Genomic DNA, 25,217 nt, shown 5'->3' with positions numbered 1-25,217 from the left:
TTAGGGTTTAGGCTAGCGATGGACAAATTTAATATACTTTTTAAGTCTCATGATCCTCTGACAGTCCCTGGCTCTCTTCTTCCTGTGATTATCCTATCTTGATGTACTGAAACTGATACTATGGCCTAATTTAAAGAGAACATGAAACCTGTTTTTAACTTTTAACCATGACAAATAATTGAAATATCTCCTATTTATCCAGCGTTATTTCTTGCAGGTCCCTCCTGCACCAGAATCCGTCTCAGCTGGAGCTTGCCAGATCTTGATTTCACTTGTGACCCAGCCCTGGATTTGGACCTAGCTTTCCAGAGGTGAAAGGTTAGTGTAGCCACCAAATGTCTTTCTCCTTGTGGTCATTTGTTTATATTGCCTCTTAAAAGGTACATGCCAGATTCTTTTCCTGCTGACTCTTTTCCAAACACATTTGGAGAAGTCCTCTTATTTTCACCTGCCCTACCACTCCTCTTGCCCGCTCCACCTCCCTGTCTGCTTCCTCCTATTGCTCAAAGTGCTGAAAGGAAGATGGTACCCTTCCTTTACAGTGTGGGAACACCAGCAGCATTGTTGTCAGTGGAGCTTTTGGCATGCTGTTTGGTTATTAATTTCAGTGCTACAGCCAGCATGGGAAGTACACATAAACTGTCTAGTCTAGTTTTAGCTTTTGAGGGACAGGGACTTTTTTTCTTGCAGTGTGTCTGTACAGCATCCTGCACAATGGGACTGGGATCCTGATTGGGTCCTCTGGGTGCTGTCGTAAAATAACTAGTTAAAATAGTTAGACTAAAATGTTTCTCTTTTATTAGATACAAAACTTGAGAGGCCTTTCATAGTACAGTTTGGGCCAAGTTTCCAATCACCACGGAAAAGTATTAGAATAGGAGGGGGCTGGCTTTCACCCACCTTTCATTTACAGGGCTTTTTGGGGGTGCTTAAAATATCACCCAGCTACTCTTCAGAGGGGTGTTGTCCATGGTGAAGGATTAAAGTCAGCAGGAGGGTCATTGGGAAGGGGGCATTGGTGAAACTTTTTTAATTCCTCTCTCCAAAAGTGCAAGCAGCTAGCCATGGTTGACAAGTGGTTAGGACCTTGCTTATGGAACCATATTTGGAAATTAAAACTTCACTACTTACTATCCTCTCTCAAATCTTCCAGTTTTAAGGAAGTTTATCAAGAAGGTCGAGATGAGCCAACTTCAGCGGTAGATTGAAAAGACTTCTTGGATTCCTGTCGGTCAGGATTCAGATCCAAATATGGAATTGAAATTGTGTGGATGTAGATAGTGATCCATCTTGCTCAGTTTTTATAATAGGTCACTTGAGGAGATTTTCAAATATATTATACTGCAATGTTGTTGTATATGTATGGGGGTAGTCAGATGTGTGTCTGCTTTTTGTAACATCCATGTTCTATTCTCCTGGCATTCACAGTTCCTGAGAGAGACAGGGATCTGGATAAAATTGAAATGGCTATATAGTTAACCCAGAAAAGAATGAAAGGCATGCTTTTTGGTAAAAGACAACGGTAGTGGACAAACGGGTGTCTCACTATCTAACAAGTGTGCATTCTTGGGTTTTGTCAGAATGATTCATGGATCTGTTGCTGCTCTTGTGACAGATCTAGGTATTTGCTTTTGATGATTTTTCATCTAAAACTGCCAAGGAGACTGTGCCCCATTCTTTTCTAATGCAAACCTCACAACAGAGAGCTGTGCAAATAACTGACTATTTTCATTTCACTGGCAGTTCCTAAAAAAAATTTTTTTTTTTCTTTCTTTAAGTTCAGGTTGTTCAATCAAACTTTTTGGGGATTTTCAGCAGGGAAAAAACAGGGTAATTTTCATTCAAGTCAAACTAAACTTTATTTCAGTTTTGGGCATTTAACCTTGTTTTGTTTTAGCAAAGAAAATGAAGGGCTAGATTCACAAAACGGGGAGGGGGGGGGGGGAGTGCCATCACCTATAACCTTTAGCCTGGAGCACTTACCTGAGATATTGAAGGCCTGGGTTTGAATCCTTGCTCTGACCATCAGGCTATAGGGCATTTATCCATGGATTGTTCTCAGTCTCTCCTTTTGAAGCTGTTCCTCTATGTATAAATTAATTAAATTGTCACTGGAGCAGGGACTGGAACCTAGATGTTCCCCCTCCCAAAGGGGAGCCCTAAACAGAGGGCTGTAAGTCATATTCTCGCTCTCTGGTCCAATGACTATTTCATTATTTTATACAAAGTGAAACAGCTTCAACAGAAGAAACTCTGAGATTTCCTCCACGTTGGAATACACTGTAGCCCGGTGGTTAGGGCAATCGCCTACAAAGTGAGAACCTGGTTTCAAGTCCCTGCACCAGAAGGGATTTAAACCTGGGTCTCCCAGTCCCTTAACCACTGGGCTAAAGTTTTATAAGGGGGAACTGCCACCTCTTCTAAACTTTTTTCTTTTTTCATTTAAACCAAAACAGTTTGCTGAAATCAACACTAGTTCACAAAACATTCAGTCAACTCAAATCTGTATTTTTCGGTGAAAAAAGTTCTTTGGAAAAGCTTTGCCCATCTGTGTGCAAATGTCTTCTGCACCTTTCCCCCTTCCAGCCTGTGGGAGCTTCAGTTGATGCTGAATGTCTCTCGACTGCTGTGAGTTGCCAGGTGTGGAGACATATCTGCAGTGGATTCCTATGTACACTTGGGTGCAATTCAAGGTATATGGTCTGGTTGTCAGACTTTCATCTTTTCCCTCTACCTGTCATGGGAGTTGAGGCCAGCAGGAAGGCACTTGTTTCTAATAGGGGAGCACTCTATTAACAGTGGTAGAGCTTTCTCAGCTCCTGTTTAAAATTCACTCCTCTTGGGTGGCCTGCCAAGGTCTATAAAAGCCTTAAAGGCACACTGCAATGCTTGCTTTGTCTGGTGTGATTGTGTTTGTCTTTTTTAATGAGTGATACATCTAACCTGTGATCCTTATTGAATTACCCACTTGCCATGGTGCTAGGCACTGTTGAAATTAGCAAATAAACCTGCTGATCTGCAGTGTTGTAGGGGTGGAGGAATCAAGAAAAATTGAAAAACCTTTTGAAATGAAGTTCTTATGTATGTTACAGTTAAGGAGTTACCATGATAGTTGAGTGCTGCTGGTGAATAGAAACTGCATGAAGGCTTTCACCTTCTGGAATTTCATAGGCAAGCTGCAATTGCTCTTTCCAATTTTACCACCTAATTTTAACTTTGTTTTGCAACGCTATTGTAAGTGTAGTCTCCTCAGGGAAACAAATGCAAACTGCATCATGTAAAGCTTCAAGCAACTTGCAATATAAATATTTTTATTGTTCTTTGAAGTCTTCAGTAGCTGCTCGTTCTTTTCCACCAGATCAAGATGAGTAAATTCATCCTGTATCAAACTTGGTGACTCTTCTCTTGGACTTTCTACATTTGAGAATGAGCTATATATCAAATCTGTGCAGTACTGCTCTCTGGACTATGACTTCTTATAATCCATGCCTTTTCTTCAGTAGTTCTGCAACTCTTAGTGTCCTGTCATTCTGCTATGGCTTTGAAATCTAAAGAATGTGAGAGGGATGGCCTGTATCTTTACCTTACGTGCCCTAAGTGGAATTGACATGAGGGTGAATGCAAAAATTCCAGGAACATTGTAGGATTAGACACAGTGGCCATTTGTGAGAGGTTGACAGTGCTCAGAGGATGGTGTTAATGAGGGAAGGAAAGACAGAAAAACCTTGCTGTTCTAATGTGCGACGTGATGGCCAGGAAAATAAGTAAGTAAACAATATGAGAAAAATGCAGTATATGTGTAACTACTAGCTCCATAAATGGGCATAAATGTTTTGTAAATCATATACCTAGTATAAAACATGACTGAAAATATTATATCACTTTGATTGACTTTAGGGGCCTTCTGTACCAAATAATACATATTTGGGGTAATGGGGAAGGACTGCAGTATAATATTTAACTGCAACATTTTTAGTTTATTTTTTAAACTAGGTGTGGGGAGTAAGGGAGCACACTTCTTTCAGGTTACGCACCCAAATATAATTTTATAAAAGAGTAATTATGGTTTACAGTATAACACGGCTTTTTAACAGTGGCTCATCAAAGGTACATGTTCCTGGCTGATTTGGTGTGTAGAAGATAATGTAATTCGAATATGTAACTTATTAACATATCTGAATTAAACTTGGAAACTATTACTCTGATGTGAGTTACCAGTAAGAATGGGAAAGTCAAACATTAAGGCAAATGGGAGTCAAATTTTTAAAACAAAATTTGACTGAATATATGGCTGCTTAGTGAATGATCTTGATTTCACTGTGATTATAGCTGTTTCTGCATTTTTAATAATTTCACCATATTAATATTTATCTTTTATTTAATTGTAAATTATAATTAATGATCAAGTTCCTCAAATCTGAGGAGAAACTAGAGGAGATTTGGAAGAGATCAAGGTGATTGGATTTTGAGCATAAGAAGAAAACCAGAACCATCTAAGATTTATTAGCTGAATATTAAAAAAACAAATCTCTTCAATTGGATACCAGGGGCTTTGTCACTTCTGCCAACACAAACATGGGTGTCTCTGTAACAGCAGAATTGCATCAAATTAGTTGGTGGGTTGTGGGGTTTTTTTTGTTTTTTTTGTTTTAAATTCTTGCCCTGAAATATGCAGTTCATATTCAACTTCCCTATTTTGAGAAAATGGCAGTTAAATTTTGAGCTTTTCACTCCCGAAAGCTTTCTCCCTGTAGAGTTAGATATGAAACAAGCTAGATATTTAATATTTTAGTGTTACCTTTTTTTAGGGTTGAACTGTATTTGGTTTAAAAACAAAACAAAAAAACTGAAATATCCATACATTCCTGAACAGGAGTTCTTTTGTTAAATTTGAGCATCTAGTTATGGTCCTCTTGTGTGTTACTTAAAAGTTCATATTTGTATTGTGGCAACATTTAGAGGCCTCAGTTGGGGATTAGTTTCCTTTGTGCTAGACACACACACAACAACAAAAATTGTCCCTGCCCCAGAGATGGTGAGTGAAAGAGGACACCATTAACTTGAAATCTAAACTTCAGAAAACCAGTTAAATACTAACCTGGCCCCGGCCTATTTTGGTAGGTATACTTTTTCATTTTCTTGTCTTTTAAAATGTCCCCCTTCCCTATGGCTGTGTTGAAAGGCCTAAATGAAGAGAGGTTGAATAACAGTCTGTACAGGGGAAATGATGTAACTCTCTAGACAATGTGCTGTCAAAAGCACAAAGTAAGCAAAACTGGGGGAAGTCTCCCTAATCTGTGAGTTACTGTCATATGCTTCACTTGTAACAAAAGACAGAAGTGACTTTTTAAAATTAACTCTGTCCCTTTAAACTTGATTTGAAAGATTTTCCTCATATGATCTTTCCTTAAATATACTCTGTGTGTTCTGACAGGTATGCAGTGCCCTGAGGTACAGACTTGAACATCTGAAGATATTTAGAAATAATCTTGAATAAATTATTTCTACCTCAATACAACTCTTATGGCTGAGTAAAACTAACTTGACTCTGATGTTAATTATCTGCCTGTCGCCTTGTTGTCCCAAATTGTGCATTACATGCTGTGGCCCTGATCCTGCAAGCTAGTTTTTGCAGCGGGGCCTTGAACACTTGCAGAGCCCCCTTTGAAGTCAGTGGGGCTCTGTAAAGGGGCAAAAGCCCACCAGCATGGAACATCTTGTAGGATCAGGGTTTGAGTGTATGTTGCAGAGATGAGCAGTGTCTGTTGTCCCCACTGGCCAAAGGCCCCAATCAGGATCAGGCACTTTTGCACTATGTACTGTATACCTGCATAGGAAGTTATAATTCCTGCCCAGAGAAAGAGCTCACAGACTAATTCTAACCATGCAAATGAGCAATGTTTCTGTATTAATCTTACCTTTTAATTACATTTTAAGGTTGCATGATGGAATTTAAATTTTCCCAAGAAAAGCTTCACATTTTGGATCAGTATCGCTGAGATTGTCTTCTGTTTGCTATACATTGAGTGGAGTCTCTTGACACAAACTTGGCCAAAGAGTACATAAAAATGGATCTCAAAGAAAGCTGCCCAAGTGTTAGCATTCCCAGCTCTGATGAACATAGAGAGAAGAAAAAGAGGTTTACTGTAAGTATGTTAGCATTTCTCTAGACAGACTACTTGTTACTTATGTGCTTTCTTTTGTACATTAGCACACATCTTAAATATTTGACTATTATTGTGCTCTCCACATACTGATGACAGAAATTAGTGTTTGCTCAAATGCAAATGATATGTACTGGATATAATGAACAAAATGCTTTACACAATGAATCTTCAAGCAGAATAGGATTTTTATTCTAGAGTTTGTCACTTTTTGTAGATATAGTTCTGGTTTACAAATTCTTGATACCCCTTTAAACAAAACTGCAGATTTTTTTTTTCATATTTGGCATTTAGTGTATAAATGTGGGGGGGAAATTTTTTTTGCCCTAGCATATCTGATCCAAATGTTGCCATATCTTTTCTGTGAAAAACATAAAATCCCAAAGAGTGAGGTGTACTTTAATAAAAAAAAAAAAGAAAAGAAAAAGGTGAGCTCCTGAGTATACACACTTCACATTTATTTTACATCTTTACAGTTTTTCTTAATGTTTTTTATACATTTTTAAAGGAAACTCATCACTTATTATTTTCTCTCTCTCTCTCTCTCTCTCTCTCTCATATATATATATATATTTTCTCTGACTCTTATGCTCTTGGAAGTTTCCCTCCCCTCCTTTTGTTTCCTTTTGGCCTCCTGATAGACATATTTTGTACATCATGCAGGCTTTTTTTTTTTTTTAAATCTGGTGGCAGGCAGTACTTATTTGTTTTGTTTAATGGTGCAAAGAATCTTACTTAATATAGGAAGTAAAGTGGTTTTGAGTGGTTTTGTCTTTGCTTCTATGTCTGTTAGGGTATAAAGAATGCATCCTAATGCTTTCTTTCAAAAATGTGATCTGATTCATTGCCCTGTTGTGCAATTTCCTCCTGAAACTGAGAGCTGCTGACTAGCTTGTTCTGTTTTTCTAGAGAATTAGTAAATCCAAGGGTGTTTCACTGATGAAAACTAGTGCAAGGTTTATGTCTGTTTTCAGGCTACAGCAGAGTTATTCTTTTTATCTTCAGAAGGGAAAGAATATTACTTTATGTAGTCAATGTAAATATTCAAGTATATCATGAAGTAACTATTTTGGGGGGAGTGGGGAAAAGAAAAAGGGTGTTTGGTTAACTTGCAGTTTGGGGGGGTCGGTATGTGTTGAAAGTGTATTTCATACGATTTTGTAGTTTGAAAGAAGTAGCTCTCTCAAAAGTCTGATCTTCCTACAACAAAATTAACACATTGTACTGCCTAAATGTTAATTCTTTACAGACTTGTCAGTGGTTGGACATTTGTCCTGAAATTTCTTGCTGTGGTAAGTTCACTAGTGACAGCACTAGAGTGCACAAGACAATGACAGTCCCCAGAGTTTTAAGCACCAGGTCATGTAGAACTTTTTAGGCAGAAAATCAGCTGTAGCCTAGAGACCTGTCTCCCTGGGCACTCCCACTTGTGGAGCTGCACCAACATTAGCAACAGTGGGGAAATTTTAGAGAGAAGAGGTCACAGTCTAGCCAGGTGAATGTTCCCTATGGAAGCATATTGCTCAGTTTTGCCCTCTTCCACTTTATATCAAGGAATAATTAGCAGCCTGACAAATTATACTTTTTCACAGCAAAGCTTGTGGGTTTGTCATGTATATTTTAGGATTTAATAACACTATCAGCCAAGAAGCGATGGGTGCAGTAAATTTCAATAGTAGACCTGCATCCTCCAGAGCATTTTTATGGCTATTATACTGCATTTATTTTCTCTCCTCTCGCAAACCCATATTGCAGTGACTCTCTGGAGCCCCTGGGCATTGCTCCTTGAGCCTGCAGGAGGGGATTACTAAAAGGAGAGACAGACACACATGAGGAAAGCATTATTGTAAAAACCATAAGGAAGATGTGGAAGATTCTTGCACTTAGATGTGTCGCTTTTCTTGAACTGCTTGAACATCCAGCAGGTGAGAGGATAATGTCTCAAAGGCCTAAGCTTTAGGGATGCCACTCCATTCTATTCCCATTCACCCCACAGGAGTCGAACAGTGTAGTTGCCAGTAGTGTGGACAAAAGTGCATGTCTGCATAATATGGTGGGGGTGTCCTCCTCAGGTAAAAAGGTGGTACCAGTTGGTAATGCTTAACACTAGGCTAAACTACCACATATTTGTAGTTTGAGTGTTTTGGCTTTTGTGGTAAGATACAGGAGTTGTTTCCTTAGTAGGGAAGGCAGGAGATGTCTTTTTAGAAGAAAAAGAAACAGCCTGCACTTGACTGGCTGATTTTGTGACTGCCAGAGGCCTCCACTGCAGGTCTGATGTCAGGGAGTAATCTAAAACAGGGTCCTTTATAGGTGAGGGTGTTTCTTCTACCATGATTAATTATTCTTGCTAAGAGGTTTGACTTTTCATTTTAAAAGGGATGAAGTCAGAAGCTGACTTGAACATTACAATGGGAACAGAGATCTGCATGTGCTCCATTTAAAAAATTAGGATTCATGGGAAGAGATCTGGACAATCCATTTGCCCAGCCATTATTTTTGTGCTTAGCCATAGGAGGGTGGCCCTGTCTAGTGGCAGACACCAGCAAACAAAGGAAAAAGAATACTGTCCCTTTAAAACACCAGCCTCCCTGCTTTGGCCCCTTTATAGATGTGTAAATTAAGACTTGTCTCATCTTGGTTCCCCAGGTGGCTGAGCCTGATCAGGCTCACTTCAGCTGCAGGTAATCAAAGGAAAAGAGTAGTTCTAGCTGACATGGTTAAATCTGTCTGTTTCCCAGGTTAAATCTGCCCCCACCCTAGCTTAATGCAGAAATTGCTGGCTCTGCTCTCTCGGCCCCTAATCTGGGGGAGGTAGGGAATAATCCTTCACGTAAATTTCATTGGATCTCCTGGTTACATCTTGGTCTGAGAGTCTCCTGACTTGATTCCCTTCCTGGGGTTGGCTAGGGTTACCATATCTAACAAATAAAAAAAGAGGACCCTCCACGGGGCCCTGGCCCCGCCCATTTCCCACCCCCAGCCCCGCCCCAACTCCGCCCCTTCCCCGCCCCAACCCCGCCCTAACTCCGCCCCTCCTCCCTCCCACTCCCAGCCACGCAAAAAGGGCTGCCCGAGCGCTACCGGCTTCACGGTTTGCTGGGCAGCCCCTAGACCCTGCGCCCCCGGCCGGCGCTTCCCCAGCGCAGCGGAGCCCGGGAGGGGAAGCGCCCAGCCGGGGGCGCAGGGTCTGGAGGCTGCCCGGCAAACCGTGAAGCCGGTAGCGCTCGGGCTTCGGGCAGCCCCCATGCCTCCGGACCCTGCGCCCTCGGCCGGGCACTTCCCCTCCCGGGCTCCGGCGGCGCAGGGTCCGGAGGCATGGGGGCTGCCCGAAGCCCGTAGCGCTCGGCTCTTAAACAGAGCCGAAGAGTCAGGGGAGGAGCAGAGCCGCCGCGGCCGGAGGCTCTGCTCCTCCCGACTCTTCGGCTCTGTTTAAGAGCCGAGCTGCCCGAGCGCTACCGGCTTCGGGCAGCCCCCATGCCTCCGGACCCTGCGCCGCCGGAGCCCGGGAGGGGAAGTGCCCGGCCGGCGGCTGGGGTCCGGAGGCAAGGGGGCTGCCTGAAGCCCATAGCGCTCGGCTCTTAAACAGAGCCGAAGAGTCAGGGGAGGAGCAGAGCAGCCGCGGGAGGGGAAGTGCCCGGCCGGCATTTTTCCCGGACATGTGCGGCTTTTTGGCAATTCCCCCCGGACGGGGGTTTGATTGCCGAAAAGCCGGACATGTCCGGGAAAAACCGGACGTATGGTAACCCTAGGGTTGGCAGGAGCAACGAGCAGTCCTGGATTTGGGTAAAGCAGCCACTTTCTAGAATCTTTCAGGCTACAACAGCAGCAGCACCACATCTGGGAGGAGTGAGACTGGGTGCGTCTTCCTTCTCTCTCAGAACTGTCTTGCAATTTTTCCTTCCTGTTTTTTCTGTGCCTTGGTGAGCCTAGATGGGGATCCTCCCTTTTCCAGCTGGCAGGCCAGCCAATTTCTCTGGGCTGGAGAAGGTGCTTTGCCTGGCTCCCTTGGAAAATAACTAACTCCTCCCTGCCTGACTTCCAAGGGAGTGTTTATAGCCTATTACACTAACTCATATGCTTTCATTAGTCATGGCAGTGTAAGCGTGAATCCATAGATAATACTTCAGAAGAATAATCACTAACTATAAATAGTAACTGTGGGTGCATCATCTCTCTTCTCCTCTTTGGGAGGTGTCTAATTCTGCTGTTGCGGTTTGAGCATGGTTGAAGCAGAATGTAAACAGGTTTAGAATTTATGCCTTTCTGGAAACATGAGTGGCAAACACTACTCTTTTTAAATAAATTCTTTGCTAGACTTGATTGTCAACTTTGTCCAATAATGATGCATCCTAAAAACACTTTTAGGCAGTCTAACTCCACAGATACTATCTGCAGAGGAGTTGCTCTTACAGATAAGTGATTGCTTATATGTTGAATGTACAGCTTTCTTCCACTTGCCTATTTTCGTCAAGACATGCTACTCAACAAAAGCTTGGGTCAGGATGATCTTCAGTGACAACCATGTGCTTTTTTTGGGCTAACAGTACTATGAAGGCTTGCTTCCTTAGTATTTGCTTTTAAAACAAATGTATAGATTTAGCTTGTTTATATATTCTTAATTTATAAAGACCTGACTAAATTTCTGTAGAATGAGGCCACTTTCATTCTTGCATCATTACATTGGACTTGAGGCTTTCCTCATTCTCCCCCCTCCCCCCTGTATCAGTGTTTTAGTATCTAGTAGCAAGATGCTTCTGCTGAATGTGTATTAATCTTATGGAGTTTATATAGTAGTTTTACTGATGTTTAAGGCTCCAGTTTAAAACAAAATGAGCATTTTGCAGCTTACAGAAAACAGGATTTGTTAATCTTGGATTAACGCTTATATGAAGTTGTAATAAACAAGTAGCTTAGTGAGAAATATGTTTGTGTGTGTACATACATGCACATATAAGCCCCCGAAAACAAAACAGGTGGCTTTTCTGAAATAGATTTTTGGCATTTACTCTGCCTTTGTGTTCCCACAGGTTTACAAAGTATTGGTCTCTGTTGGTAGAAATGAGTGGTTTGTCTTCAGACGATATGCTGAATTTGATAAACTGTACAACACAGTGAGTAAAATGCATTCTAAAGAGTCACACTAAAATCGCACAAAGGAATGCTTGTTTGCTGTATTGTGGTTTGAATTCATTCCTTCATGGTGTGTAGTCGTAGAATATATCATAGAATATCAGGATTGGAAGGGACCTCAAGAGGTCATCTAGTCCAACCCCCTGCTCAAAGCAGGACCAATCCCCAGACAGATTTTTGCCTCAGATCCCTAAATGGCCCCCTCAAGGATTGAACTCTCAACCCTGGGTTTAGCAGGCCAATGCTCAAACCACTGAGATATCGTGTTCCACATTAAACCATCAGAGACCGTTTTTCACTAGTTTCAACTTTAATAGGATTTAGAGGTGTGGGACTTTGGGGTTTTTTGGGTATGTGGATATTATTGAATAAGTATGTGTGTGGTATTTGTTATCTGTCTTTGTTTAAAGAAAAAAAAAAGTAATCGCTTTAGAATTGTTTTTGCAAAGAAAGAAAGGAAACAAGTGTATAGATAATTGTACTTCTTTGACAAACTTGTTTCTTAAAATACACTGCTACCTTGTGTGGCAAACCCAGGACAAACAGCTACAAAGGGGGGGGGGGGTAGTAATCAGTCCCAGGGGGTTAAAAAGGCCTCTCCCAAGCCACTGAAGAGAGAGAACCATGGGGAAATAAGGTTCAGCTGGGCAAGGAGTTACTAGGGAATTAATTAGGTTCAGCTGGCTCCAACTGCTTAGGACCTTTTTAAACCCTCCCTGGTGTGGAAGGGGGGGGAGAGAGAGTGAGAGAACCAGGGAAGCTGCCAGTAAGTTAGGAGCAGCAAGGCTCTGAACCCTTCCAGCAAGGAAGGCTGCACTCTGTCCCCAGAAGGGAAGACAAACAAGCACAAGGGACTGACTGAGGGAAGGAATAGCCAGCCCCTGTGCTACCTACAGGGTTTTGCTTTGCCCAAGCCTGGGTCTCCAAGGCTGAAAAGGACTGAGCCTGCTGAGGAGAAGGAGGTACTTTGCCACACTCGATATAACGCGACCCGATATAACACGAATTTGGATATAATGCGGTAAAGCAATGCTCCGGGGGGCGGGGCTGCGCACTCCGGTGAATCAAAGCAAGTTCAATATAACACGGTTTCACCTATAACGCAGTAAGATTTTTTTTGGCTCCCGAGGACAGCGTTATATCAAGATAGAGGTGTACTTGGAAGTCAGTTAGGAGTTGTCATGATTTCCTGGAGGGGAAGACTTGATCCAGCTAAAATAAGCCTTTGCAGCTGCAGACTCGTGGAAATTCAGTGGATCTCTTGGGTTTGTTGCTGGCAGAGGCTGTTACTACTGTACACACTTAGAGGAGAGCAAGCTGGGCCAGTCCTAGGCATGTGCCAATTTTGTTGTTATCCAGGGCCATGCACTTATGGGGACCCTACTGTCTGCACTCTGTCCTAGTATGTACTCGCCTAAAGTCACTGCCTCCAGATCTTACAAGAGGAACTAACCCCCCACGGCCCCTCAGATACATGTGTTAGGAGGCTTGGCTCACAACACATCAGCTGCTGAAACCACCCTCCTTGGCACCCTCAGTGACATGCACTCTGCTCTGCTCTGTCCACACACCTTGTTTTACCTAGGTGACTGAAGTCTGCCTGGGATGCCACATGTTGTACTTGGCACACCTCTTAGACTACGCATGGGGTCAAGGGAGAAAGAAAGTATCCCCTCTTCAGTGGCTGAAGAATGCTAATATAGCCCACCCATCTGGATTGTCAGATAATGTCACTACTGTCATGAAGCGTAGGTGGCCCCAGCCTTTCTAATGCAAGTGTAGGTTCTTAGAGAAATTAGCCAAGGTGAAAAGGGACATCTGCCCCAATTTCTCCTGAAAAGAAGGGAGGGAGCTGGACATTCCAAAGGACTCTGCAAACTACATAGCATGTCAGGGAGGAACTTGAAATGCCAAATGGAGTTGATATTGAAACTTGCCTAAGGGGTAACTGGAGAAAGGGACCACCAGCTCTTAAATCAGAGGAGAAGAAATAGTCTCCAAAACAGAGAGAGATGCATCTGCTGCTCCTTTCACAATTTTTAGATGGTGGCTTTTAAACACACGGGCTTTGTGGAGATCAAGGAGAATGAATTGGAAGGTATTAGTGTCTTTATCTCTACTAAGATTTCTACCATATTATAAACTCCTTAGTTTTCCTTCCTATTCCCTCTATTGTTTGGCCTCCTACATAGTATGAATAAATTATTTATCTGCAATCCTCTCTGGATGCACTTTTTTCAAATGAGTTCATGCAGTGCCTCTCACAGGCATGTTACCATTATGCATCCTTTATTGGTGGATTAGTTTGCTCCTCAATAGCTAGGGCAAAGTGTCTGAATTTCAGCCATCATGCCTAGGGGCTCCTTGCTCCTAGAGATTGCTTTGCTGTGGTGTAAACCTGGATCCTGACTTTCAGGCTATACATATACAAGGAGGAGTGACTAAGAAAAGTCTGAGTGTGAACATGGATTTTTCTTCTACCAGGTTATTCTGCAATGCCGACTGCGTGGAATTTTTGTTTTGTTTTTAAGTTATTGTAGTTGTATTTGGATTTGGGCAAAGATTCACTCTCACAAGCCAGTCTCTTCTTTGAATAGGTCTGTCTGCTGCAGTGACAGCATCCAATCCCTGGAAGGTTGTAGGTGTTTGGAAATGCATTGGGCTCCAAGGGCTTCTATCATCAGAGACTTATCCACTGAGTTTGTCAATACCTGTCTTCCTAGCCAGAAGACAGCTACTTTGTGGGGGAGGGGAGGGAAAAAAAGCAAACTGGGCCAGAGGAGGCAGTGTAATAAAGAACATTTCTAATAACAATAGATGCTAAAAGCCCTGCTTGCAACAAGGTTGAACTTGTCTTCTAACCAGGTTACAAATAGTAACACACTGGTAAATGGGGCCTAGACAATTTGTTTATATGCAGATCAGCCTTCTGTCTCCACACTCCCCTTTGTACTAATCACAACAAAGACAATATTGAGGGCAGAAAAAGTGATGCTAGTAGTCTGAAGTCCAAACTTTCTGCAAATTGAGTGTAAAATATGCCTACATCAAGCAATTATTTATAGGATTTGCCTTGGAGTCCAAATATCTAAGTATGCATATGGTGTTTGTTTTTTAGCTGAAGAAACAATTTCCCACTATGAACCTGAAGATTCCAGCTAAAAGAATATTTGGAGACAATTTTGATCCAGGTAGACTATGACTTGGTTATTATTCCTTTATTTTGTTCTTTATTTGGGATTTAATCTATCTTGCTTGCACAGAATTAAGCTTAAATCGATATAACAAGGACTAAAAAAAAAAAAAGGACCTGTAGTAGGGCCTTTCCTTACTACTGAACCAAAGTAAACCTTTGTTTAGTTTCAGGTTAGGTTAGCTCTTTTGTACAAGACAAACTACATCAAAAGTGGAGAGAGAAATAAAGATTTTAAAATATCTTTGGTAATGGTTACATGTTGATGCCTGCTTATAGAGTAGCTCTGTAGCTGTTGGATTTTGTCACTGACTTCAGTGCTAGCAGGATCAGGGCCAGTGTGCTCTCCAATACAAAATCTAGGCCATTGTGACTGCACACTCTGAATTCTTGTCGCATGCAAGATCTGTTGGGCTGAGTAAATTTTTGCTTTTTAAAATGTATAATAAAATGAGTTATATAGAGACTGGAGCTCCTATTCTTTCCCATTTCATATTTTTTCTATACAAAATCCTCATGTGTAAGCCCAATTATATTCAGACGCTTTTTTTTCTGTTAACTAACTTCCATTAAAGTAATGTAAAAAATTGCAAAATTAAAAACTTGTTTTGCCATGAATTCATTGAATGATTCTTTCTAATTACACTTTTCCCCTCTTCCCCAGATTTTATTAAACAGAGACGAGCAGGACTGAATGAATTCATTCAAAATTTAGTTAGACAGCCAGAGCTATGCAACCAGTAAGTAGTTTCTCTTCTGTTTTGTTATGGCTATTTAAATGACACGTGATACATTCCAAAAATATATGATTGATTGACTTTAAATACTCTTTAGTTGGATACAAAATGTGTTATCTATGGTAAATGTAAATGTTATAATAGAGACAAGGTGAGGTAATAGCTTTTAATGAACTACCTTCTGTTGGGGGAAAAGACAAGCTTTCGAGCTGCACAGAGGTGTTCTTCAGGTGACCTCTGTGCAGCTCGAAAGCTCTCTTCCCCCAACAAAGTGGTCCATTAAAAGTTATTACTTCACCCACGTTGTTTCTCATTTCCTGAGACCAACACAACTACAACAGCACAGCAAACAACTACTATAATACTGAGTTATCTCTAAGAGAGATCCAAAATGATGCAATTGTCATGTAAACACTTGGCTTGCTTTCTTAACCCTTTTCTGCATACAAACTTGCCACCCCTTTAATTAAACACTAATTTAGCTAAACCAGTACAAATCCCATGAGAACACTTACCTGAAATGCCACTCTTAAACCAAAGTTAGTTTAAACCTACTCCTAATCAATTTAAGTTAAACCAAAATAAATGTGTCCCCCCAGTCTTCAGCGTTGCTTTAATTAAGTCTGTGTAAAATCATACCTCTAGTTTAAATGATGCAAATCTGAATATAAACAAACCCTTAGTATTTAGTATATTTAGATTTCTGCTTTCATTCACTTACTCTACTTAATTTGCCAATCTGCAATACCAGTGGAATGTTCTGCTTTTAGATAGGAAACAACCATTCTTAAACGGGGAACATTGCCACAATTTGCAGCATGCATCAGATACTCTTTTTCTGCTTCATGAACTGCTTTGAGGCCTCATAAACCTGAAACATGTACTTCTTTTTATCAAAAGCATTCTGCATACTCTTCCTAGTGACAAGTTGAAAAAGCTTATAGACACAACAGAAAATCTTTGTCATGGAACAATTTTCTAGTAAAGGAAAAAGTGTTGGATCGTAGTTGATCATACCACTGTCCTCAGCTGTGAAACAATGAAGAGCAATTCTCAAATAACAGATTATGTTCCAACAATTATTCTTTCTAATGTATTAAACAGGAAAACTTCTTTACATTATTTTTAGTAGTCCACAGACTTTTTTCCTACTCCTGGTTCTTTAAGCATTCAGCTGTGAAACATTTCAATTAACAGCTTTTTATATGTACTTTTTTCCAAAGCTGGACACTGGACTGTTTTAACATGAGGATCATAAACTTTTCTTTGAGCATAGGAACAGACGCTTTTTCCTTGAATCTGATCTGAAAAGCTCAAGAAGATTTAACAGTACATAAATTAGATTTTAATCTATTTTAAGTACTTCAATCTAGCTCTAACTATTCCAGTCCAGTGAAGACTAGTATAAACCAATATTAGAAATTGAAGATTTTAAGGTTTGCTATTCCTCCCCTCCCCCAATAGCTCGTTGTCTAATTAGAAATGTATTTAATGAACAAACAGAGAATAAAGGCTTAGTCCTGTGCTCATTAAAGTAAACAACTACTTCTGTGGGAGAAGGCTCAAGCTGTTGTCTTTGTAGTGTAGTACAGAATGGGATTGAAATGCATTTATTCCAGGTGGTTTGTTGTTTTTTTTCTTGCAGTGCAGGGATTATTAAAATATTAGATTTAAAATATTTCACTATATCGCTATTTGCTGTTGTTTTTAAAATACATTTTAAGCCACTTTTTTTGTGAATGACCACAATGAATCATACTGATTTATATAAAAGTCCACAGCCTTAGTTTTGTCTACCAGTCAATATTAGTAACAGACAAAAATCAAGCCTTTAGTGAAGTTCTTGTAAAATCCATTCCCATTGGAAACTAACTATTAAAGGGGGGAAATGACCACTGTGTCCTTACAAATGGCCTCCTAAACAAACTTATTTTCTAGACACTGTTTCCTTAACCTGCTACGTGTATACTCAACTAAGTAAATTAGTAACATGAAATGAATTAGTATGGGATGGGGGATATATAGAAAAAATGTTGAGTACTGTGTGTGCACTCCAATAAACTTTCTGTAGCTCTTATCTGCTACACCACATGATGCATTAAGACAAGTGCTAGGTGGTTGTACTACCAGTCCTGCTTTGGCAAACCATACTGGTGTTGCTGGGAAATATGGAGAATTTTTTCTGTTTCAGTGGGTCCTTATCTTAGGTCTGCAATTTGTCCTTTGACTCTTGTACCAAAAGCAAATCTTCATGCTTCAGCATATGAGCCAACCAATTACTGTAAAGCAGGTTAGAAAGATACTTGCAAGAAATTCCGTAGTGGTCAATTGTGGATCTTCCTGTGAAGTGTCAGGTACTAGCCACCATTGTCAAAAATGGGATTCCGAGCTAGATGGACCATTGGTTTGAGCTAGTATGATAGTTCCTATGTGGATTAGCTTTAGACTCCAAATTTTTACTGTTTGCTTCATTTTAGAGAGAATTTTCTCTCCTCCACAGACTATAGGTACCTTGCAGAAAAGCTTCAGAAAAGATGGAGAGTATGAACTAACATTTCTGTCTTGCTGATTCCTAATCTAGAATAGGAGGCTAGGAATTCTCTTGTTAATACAGTTGAGCTCTAATCCATTGAGCAGCTCTTTAAGTCGGGCTGTCCTCCCCCTCAGCTCTAGGCCTTTACTGAAAAGATAATACGTGCAATTGTCTATCAGAACACCCTTTTAAGAAGCAGCTTAAAACCAAGTGCATAAAATAGAATGCATTAAAGGCTTAGCATAGTTTAAAAATAATTCTAGTAGCTCCTTAAGGAAAACTAGAACATAGCATAACTCTGCTAGGTGACTTTTATGATGGCAGTGTCCTCTATATTAAATAAACTGCCAGTTTCTGCAGTGAGAGACATGAACAATAGTTATTCTAGAAAAGAAATTGGGTCCTCATGGTTCCAACATCAACTAAGAAAAACAAATATAACACCACTAGATTACAGGATCCCAGTCTTTAGGTTTTTCCTGCTTTCACATAGTTGTGGTCTGTCGTCATCTTCACCACCACTAAGCCTTACTGCTTCAGGCCTGTGTTTTCTAAAACACCACAAATTGGTGTACCACTCTTTCACTGTGCATTGTATTCAAATAGGGTTTATTTCAAGCTGTGGGGTATCACCATTGGCAGTAAAAGTAATATTTTTTTCTGCAAAACACTTTTTCATAAGTATTGGGCTTGACATGTAGGTAGCAGAAGGCCAGTCTATTACTGAACGCAGGGATTTCTTTACATTGAGATTTGACAGCACAAAACAAGTGCCGTTAAAATACACGATTCTACCAATATGCATGGGGGAAAAGAAATTATATAATACCACTTATCACCCAAGATGTGCTTTAGAATACAAATAATGTCAGTTCATTCTATATACGGTAATAAGTTCTCATTAATTTTAGAAAACTGAAAATGACACACTGATACTGAAGGTGTTAGAAAGGAAATTGGTTTTCCTGTGGTATTTCACAAGACAACAACCAATTACAAACATTGGTGGAGGAAGTGGAAAGCTTAATTCTGATTAGCATAGTTGAAATAGTCTCACTGAACACCTCCTGCAATCTTTTCATGTTCATCTATTTTTTAATAATGCAAGTCACTGCAAGTGGAAAAATTGTATATACTGCATATGTTGGTGTACATGCTCAGTTAAACAGAGGCTACATCTACACTGTGAGCTAGGAGTGTGTTTCCCTGTTTGCATGGAGAAAGTAAATAAGAAAGTGTTGTTTACTCCTCATACTACAAGAACTAGGGGGCCACCAAATGAAATTAATAGGCAGCAGGTTTAAAACAAACAAAAGGAAGTATTTCTTCATACAACACAGAGTCAACCTGTGGAACTCTTTGCCAGAGGATGTTGTGAAGGCCAAGACTATAACAGGGTGTGACGGGTTGAACTCCCTCTGGGATGCAACCTGTTGTACTGGGGTTTCACTGAGCCCCTCCTGCTCCACCAGCCTGGATTCCCTCTCCCTGTTTTGCTGAATTAGGCTCTCCAGCCTCTTGTAGCGCACACACACTGTATTGCGGACTTGTAAATTGGGGACTTGTAATGTAGGTAGTTCACTCTCTACGTCTACACTACAAGTTACGGGTACAATTTCCAGTTCATATTTGTGCTAGCTCCCATCTGCGCTAGCACGCTAAAAATAGCATAGCTGGGGGTAGCCTGGGCAGTGGCAGCATGGGTTAGCTGTGCTGAATACATACCCAGAGGATTCAGGTGGGTTTGTACTCTGCACAGGTAGCCCCGTGCTACTGCTACCCATTCCACTATTGCTATGCTACTATTTTTAGGGCACTAGCTCAGATGAGAGGTAGCACAGGTATGTCTAAGAACAAAAGAACAGTCATACTGGGTCAGATCATTGGTCCATCTAGCCCAGTATCTACTCTTCTGATAGTGACCAATGCCAGGTGCTTCAGAGGGAATGAACAGAACAGGTAACCATCAAGTGATCCATCCCATGTCCCCCATTCCCAGCTTCTGAAGTGTCCCCAGCCTCTGTTTGCCAGAGCATAGTTTTGCATCCCTGCCTATCCTGGCTAATAGGTCCATCAATGGCTATCTTCCATGAAGTTATCTAGTTCTTTTTTTAACCCTGTGTGACGTTATACCCTATATTCTTCATAGAAATTGGTTATGATATGAATATGGCATAACTAAGACATGTGTTATGCAAGTTGGATCATGTAAGATATCATTGGAAAGGTTATGATTTACTGAATGTGATTATCCAATTTGTATGGATGTATTATTTTTGTATCTAAAGTTAGGGATATGGACTATGTAACAATTACAACTGTATGTGTATTTGGGAGACACCCACCAGACACTAGGCCATCACAGCCTTGATGGGCCATTAGTATCTTCCCAGTCTCATTGTTTCTTCCTAATCTTTCTCCTTCCTGAGAGGTGTTCTGGGACGTAGCTGTGACACTACAAAGTCAGGTGATAATATCACCTGATGCAAAATACCACCTTGGACACTGCTGGTACTTTTTCTCTCTAGGGGGATGGGGATCAAACAAAGGTTTCCTGCCTTAGATAAATCCTTTTTAAGGCTGGGGAGGGGGTTGATCTGGACTCTGCTTTGTTCTGTTTGCTATCACTTAAAATCTGCCTTTTATAGTTAATAAATTTGTTCTGTTTATTATTAAACCCAGTTTGTGCAATTTCTAACTCGGGGGGTGGGGGAGGAAGAAGTTGTGCATCTCTCTTCACATTGAGGGAGAGGGTGAATTTTGGTGAGCTTGCACTGTGCAGATCTTTCTATACAGTGCAAGACAGTATTATTTTGGGTTTATTCCCCAAAAGGGGTGTGCATGTGAGTGCTGGGAGAATTCTCTCACACACAGCTGAATTCAGTCTGTGTCTGCAGCTGGGTGTGGCCCTACCTCTGTGTGTCTGTGTGTGCGCACGCGCGCTACAAGAGGCTGGAGTCAACCAATTTGTTGAAAGGGTTTTTGTTATTTACCAGATGCATAATATGATGGTGAATGTGAAAAAAATTCTTCTTCTGTAGTAATGAGTTGCAAATTCATTTAGGTTACTAATGTCCTAATAGGTTTAATTATATTTCTAGCCCGGATGTCAGAGCATTTCTTCAGATGGACAATCCAAAGCATCAGTCAGATCCATCTGAAGATGAGGATGAAAGGAGCAATCAAAAGGTAACAAAGTCAGCTAGAATGGAGTAGAAGAACAGTAATCATGCACTTTTGAACAAACTGTAACTACATGAGGGCAATTTCATATGTATTGTAACTTTCAACAAAATAAGTTGTTCCCCAACAGGTTCCTCCCTGTTCCTTTCCAATAAGGTTACTCAGTTTTTCCCTAAAATATAAACTGCAAAGACAAGTGTTAACAATCTCAGTTTTCCCCATTTGTTAGGGGCTGGAAGAGCTGTGGCTCAGGTTACAGTTCATGTGACATCACTGCTTAGGTCCTCCAAAGACCTTTCCAGAGACATCTAGAAAAGAGAAGGCTAGGAGGATCAGATATTTAAATGCTTAATAACTAAAAAAGGAGACTCTAACTTGAAAAATATTTGAAGCCATTTTTATAGTAGCGCAAAGAAAAAATAACTTTGGTTCACAGTTCACCTTTTACACTGCGAGGTTTCAAACCTCAATCTCTTACTAAAGCCACTATATTGGGTTTAGAATTGTACTAAGTCTCTCAGTCTATTTAGGAGCCTCTGTCTTAAGAACTTCTAGTTATAATGTCCTACTATAAAAATTGGTAGAAAAAAATTGTCTTGCTAGGTAGAATAACAGAATAATTTAAATTATTTTAATCCGTTCTGTGTGTCTCATGTCCCAATAGTCAAGGATTCTTCGCATGCAAAAGTCATTTAACACTCTTGTGGCCTGCTCCAACGCCCACAAAAGTCATTTTTTTCCAATACACTTCTCTGGGCACTGAACCTTCTACTGTGCATTAATTAATAAGCTTTCCTGGGTCCTAATTAATATAGGCAATTTATTCCAGCGTTTTACCACCTAACAAGAAGCTTTTCCTAACGTCCAATCTAAACTGCCCTGGCTTCAGTTTAAGCCCATTGCTTCTTGAGGTATCCACAGAGGTTAAAGAGGGAAGAGATTGGAAATTGGAAGAGCTTCTCCCTCTCCCTGTAATTTATATGCTGTGGGGGAGGGGGGTGTACGAGCATTGGCAACATCCCCTGCAGTTACTGGAATTGGAATAATTAACCTTGTGTGTCGGATTATCAAAGGTTGACAACAGCCTTTACACACAATGTCTTTAACTGGTCCTGCATAAGCAGTGTTTACTTTGATAATATATTGGCAAGAGTGTAGTGGATTTAAAAATTTAAATAAATATCTAGAGAATATTCCTGGAATAAAACAATTTCAAAATGGGTTAAATTTTGGACATTAAGTTACTTGTTAAAAGGGCTGAGACTTAAAATTCTGTTCATAACCTTGCCATCTGTATTGGAACATAAGATTGTATTACCTTTATACTTTGACACTGTCTGTATAACCCTTCCTGTTAACTCTTCTGATATTTTAACTTTATAAATATATTTAAAAATACTATATAGAAAATAATGAGAAATATAAATGTAGAGATGGTTTGAGCTAATTGAATATTTTGCAATGAATATTAGCTGAAGGATAAGAGATGGGATTTCCTTTTAATGGGTAAACAAATTTAAACTGATCTGAAGCTTGCTTTTTTTTCCCTTCCTACAGCTAAACTCTACCTCACAGAATATCAACCTGGGACCATCTGGAAATCCTCAGTAGGTTTTAGTTAAATATAAACCAAAAGTTAGACACACTTTAATTGCTAACTATATGAAATGTCCTCCAGATACGTGCCTTTATTTGCTACTTTGTGCAACTTGAGAGGAAGCAAAGGTTCTAACTCGGCATTAAGTAAATATTATCATGCACATTAGTTGTATGCTGTGTGATTTTAGCATAATCAGCAGATTCTTTACCAGTAGTGTACCCCAAACAAATCTGAGATGTGTAGTGATGTCTATAGAAATAGTTTCCCCCATTTAAACCATAGAAGGAATATATAAATGTTCTAGGCTGGGAGAGAGTATCTTTGAAATATGCAAACGACCTGCCTCCCCTTTCCACCTCAGAGCGCTACTAGCAGGGTTGCTGCAATCCTGCAGACACAGAGACCCCCTTACAGATTTTTCTTCCTATTCTTCTCCCGCCCCCCTTCTCTTATCTAACAGGTTTTGTAACCTACTAAGTTTCAAACACGAGTGGGACAGATGATGATATTATGCAGGCAAGATAACTGCTCCTCTTTGGAAAGCCATGGCAGCAGTTTTAAAATATACCCAAACGAACAGTTCAAACCCCAAAGCTTGTACAGAATTGCAGTTTGTTCTATCCCCCTATTATATGACTGAGGGAAGAGTTGTGGGGACAGAATTTGCCCATAGCAACCCTCACACAGCCCTGAGGAGCCCCATTGTCTCCCTTTCCATTTTTTTAGGCCCTGGTTTGCAATTGTTATTTTTCCCGTTCTTCCTTCACTAGAAGAATTTGGTTTGGAGTCTATCTATGGCTTGTCTTAATTGCCCAAAAGACTCCTGAGGGGGGAAAAAATACCCACTCAGCAGTTTCCAGCCTCTCTTAGCCTAGAGAGCAAAAGGGTTGTTTCTTCATTACTCAAGAAGAACAGATTTTGGTCTGAAGATGCATGTAGAACCACTATATAGATCAAAACAAGTCAACTTGTGTTAATGTCAAACTTCTACAGTATAGTATAAGGAACTATATTATGTTGATATGAAAAACTGGCTCATGCAATCAGTATGTCTTTCCTCTCCTTCTATGTGGACCCATTCTATGTGGCTCCTGTTCTCTTCGCTGTGTCTCCCAACTCCCTCATCCTTTTTGCCTTTCCTCTAATTTCCTGCTTAGGGCATCTGCTCCCCATGTTTGCTACTTTCCTCATTGATTGTACTGCACCACTGGGAGAGAGTGTGGGGCTTTATATATTGTGCCCCAAATCCTCTTTGGTAGTGCAATCAATAAAAGGGCAACAAATAGAGAGTGGATGGTGGTCCTTGTAAGGTAATTGTCAAATTGGAGGGCAAGAGCCATGTGAAGAAGGAAGGTTGGAAGGCCAAGAGATAGTGGCACTTGAATGCCGAATGCATCTGAATACATGTGCCTTCCAGAGAGAAGGAAGGGAGAGATAGGGAGTCATAGGAAGAAAGTAGGGTGGGCAGTGAGGGGAAGAATTGCAGAAGCCAGAGAATAGGACGACTAATCTGAGGGATAGAAAACAGCAAGGAAAGATAGATGGACAGTGAGGCAGACTATATAACAAGACAAAGGAAGAGGAAGAGATGCCAAAAAATGGGATGCAAAGAACAGAATGCGGGAGGGGTGGGAGAAAGGGGAGACAAAGACTTGAGAATGGGGGAAGGACAAAGAACAAACTATTTTAAGAGTCATAGGCCTTTTTCACGCAGGGGGTGCCCCACGAGGAAAGAGGGAGGTATGAGGGGAAAACCTAGACTTAAAAAAAGAAAAAGGGACTAGAATGAACATGAGAGATGTGGGGGGGAGGAGAAAAGAACAAAGAGCAGAGAAGTGTGGCGCTGAGTCTGTTTTGTCAATTTTATTTTTATTTAAATTCTAACACTAACACTTATATTGTATTTCCCTGGCAGAAAATAGGAAGTGAAAACAGGGAAGGGTTTGATTGCGGGCCATAAAAGAGGAGCTGGTATGGAGAACCTCCAAGCTACTAGCAGGCCTTAAGTGAGACATGGTGTGCAGGGAAATAGTGGCTCAGATCAGCACTTTGTTTGCAGTTCAAGCACTTGTTTAAATATAATTCTGAGCATTGTGTAAAATTGTGAAGTTGATATTTTCTACCCCAAGTAACCTTCCTCCTTTCTGAATCACTTTCAGCGCTAAGCCAACAGACTTTGACTTCTTGAAAGTCATTGGGAAAGGCAGCTTTGGCAAGGTGAGCTTTCTTACCGTTTCTCATCCTGACAGAACTGCACACTGGCACTAGATTTGGTGAACACTGGGAAGTGGTACTCACAAGTTCAGGGGTGTATTAAGGCAACCTGGGGCCTATGGCACACAAGGCCCCTTGTGGCTCCACCATTACAGCCCCACTTTCATACCATGGCACCATTCCTTCCACCTGGAGTAGCAGTGACATGGGACCCCCTCAACTCCTGACCAAGAGCAGCAGTAAGGTTTTCCCTATCATTGGAGCAGTTAGGGTCCCTTCTTCCCCACAGAGAGGCAAGGGTGGCAGCAGGGAGGCACCTCAGTACTTGCACTCCTGCTGCTGCATTATCTGCTGGGTGGGCGTGCTGGGCTTACACAACTACAGCCACACACCCAGTTCTCTGTTTGGGGTGGTGTTGGCTGGGCTCCCCCAGAGCAGTGGGTCTTTGTGGCAACACCCT

At 40.9% G+C, this 25,217-nt stretch overlaps 1 protein-coding gene across 1 annotated transcript in view; it reads left to right on the top strand.

Annotated features, from left to right (window-relative positions):
• Positions 1–283: 283 nt before the first annotated feature.
• SGK3 (serum/glucocorticoid regulated kinase family member 3) overlaps positions 284–25,217 on the top strand; it is a 41,595-nt gene continuing 16,661 nt past the window's right edge. The window contains exons 1-8 of the mRNA XM_065397726.1: positions 284–318; positions 5,938–6,146; positions 11,195–11,278; positions 14,416–14,488; positions 15,155–15,230; positions 20,862–20,949; positions 22,501–22,550; positions 24,703–24,760. Coding sequence (XP_065253798.1) covers positions 6,069–6,146; positions 11,195–11,278; positions 14,416–14,488; positions 15,155–15,230; positions 20,862–20,949; positions 22,501–22,550; positions 24,703–24,760 — 507 coding nt within the window. The 5' untranslated portion in view covers positions 284–318; positions 5,938–6,068. The remainder of the gene's footprint in view (positions 319–5,937; positions 6,147–11,194; positions 11,279–14,415; positions 14,489–15,154; positions 15,231–20,861; positions 20,950–22,500; positions 22,551–24,702; positions 24,761–25,217) is intronic.

The sequence above is a fragment of the Emys orbicularis genome, chromosome 2 (assembly GCF_028017835.1).
Source record: "Emys orbicularis isolate rEmyOrb1 chromosome 2, rEmyOrb1.hap1, whole genome shotgun sequence".
NCBI classification, from domain to species: domain Eukaryota; kingdom Metazoa; phylum Chordata; order Testudines; family Emydidae; genus Emys; species Emys orbicularis.
The sequence above is the reverse complement of the archived record's forward strand: the minus strand, read 5'-3'. Positions and strand labels throughout refer to the sequence as shown.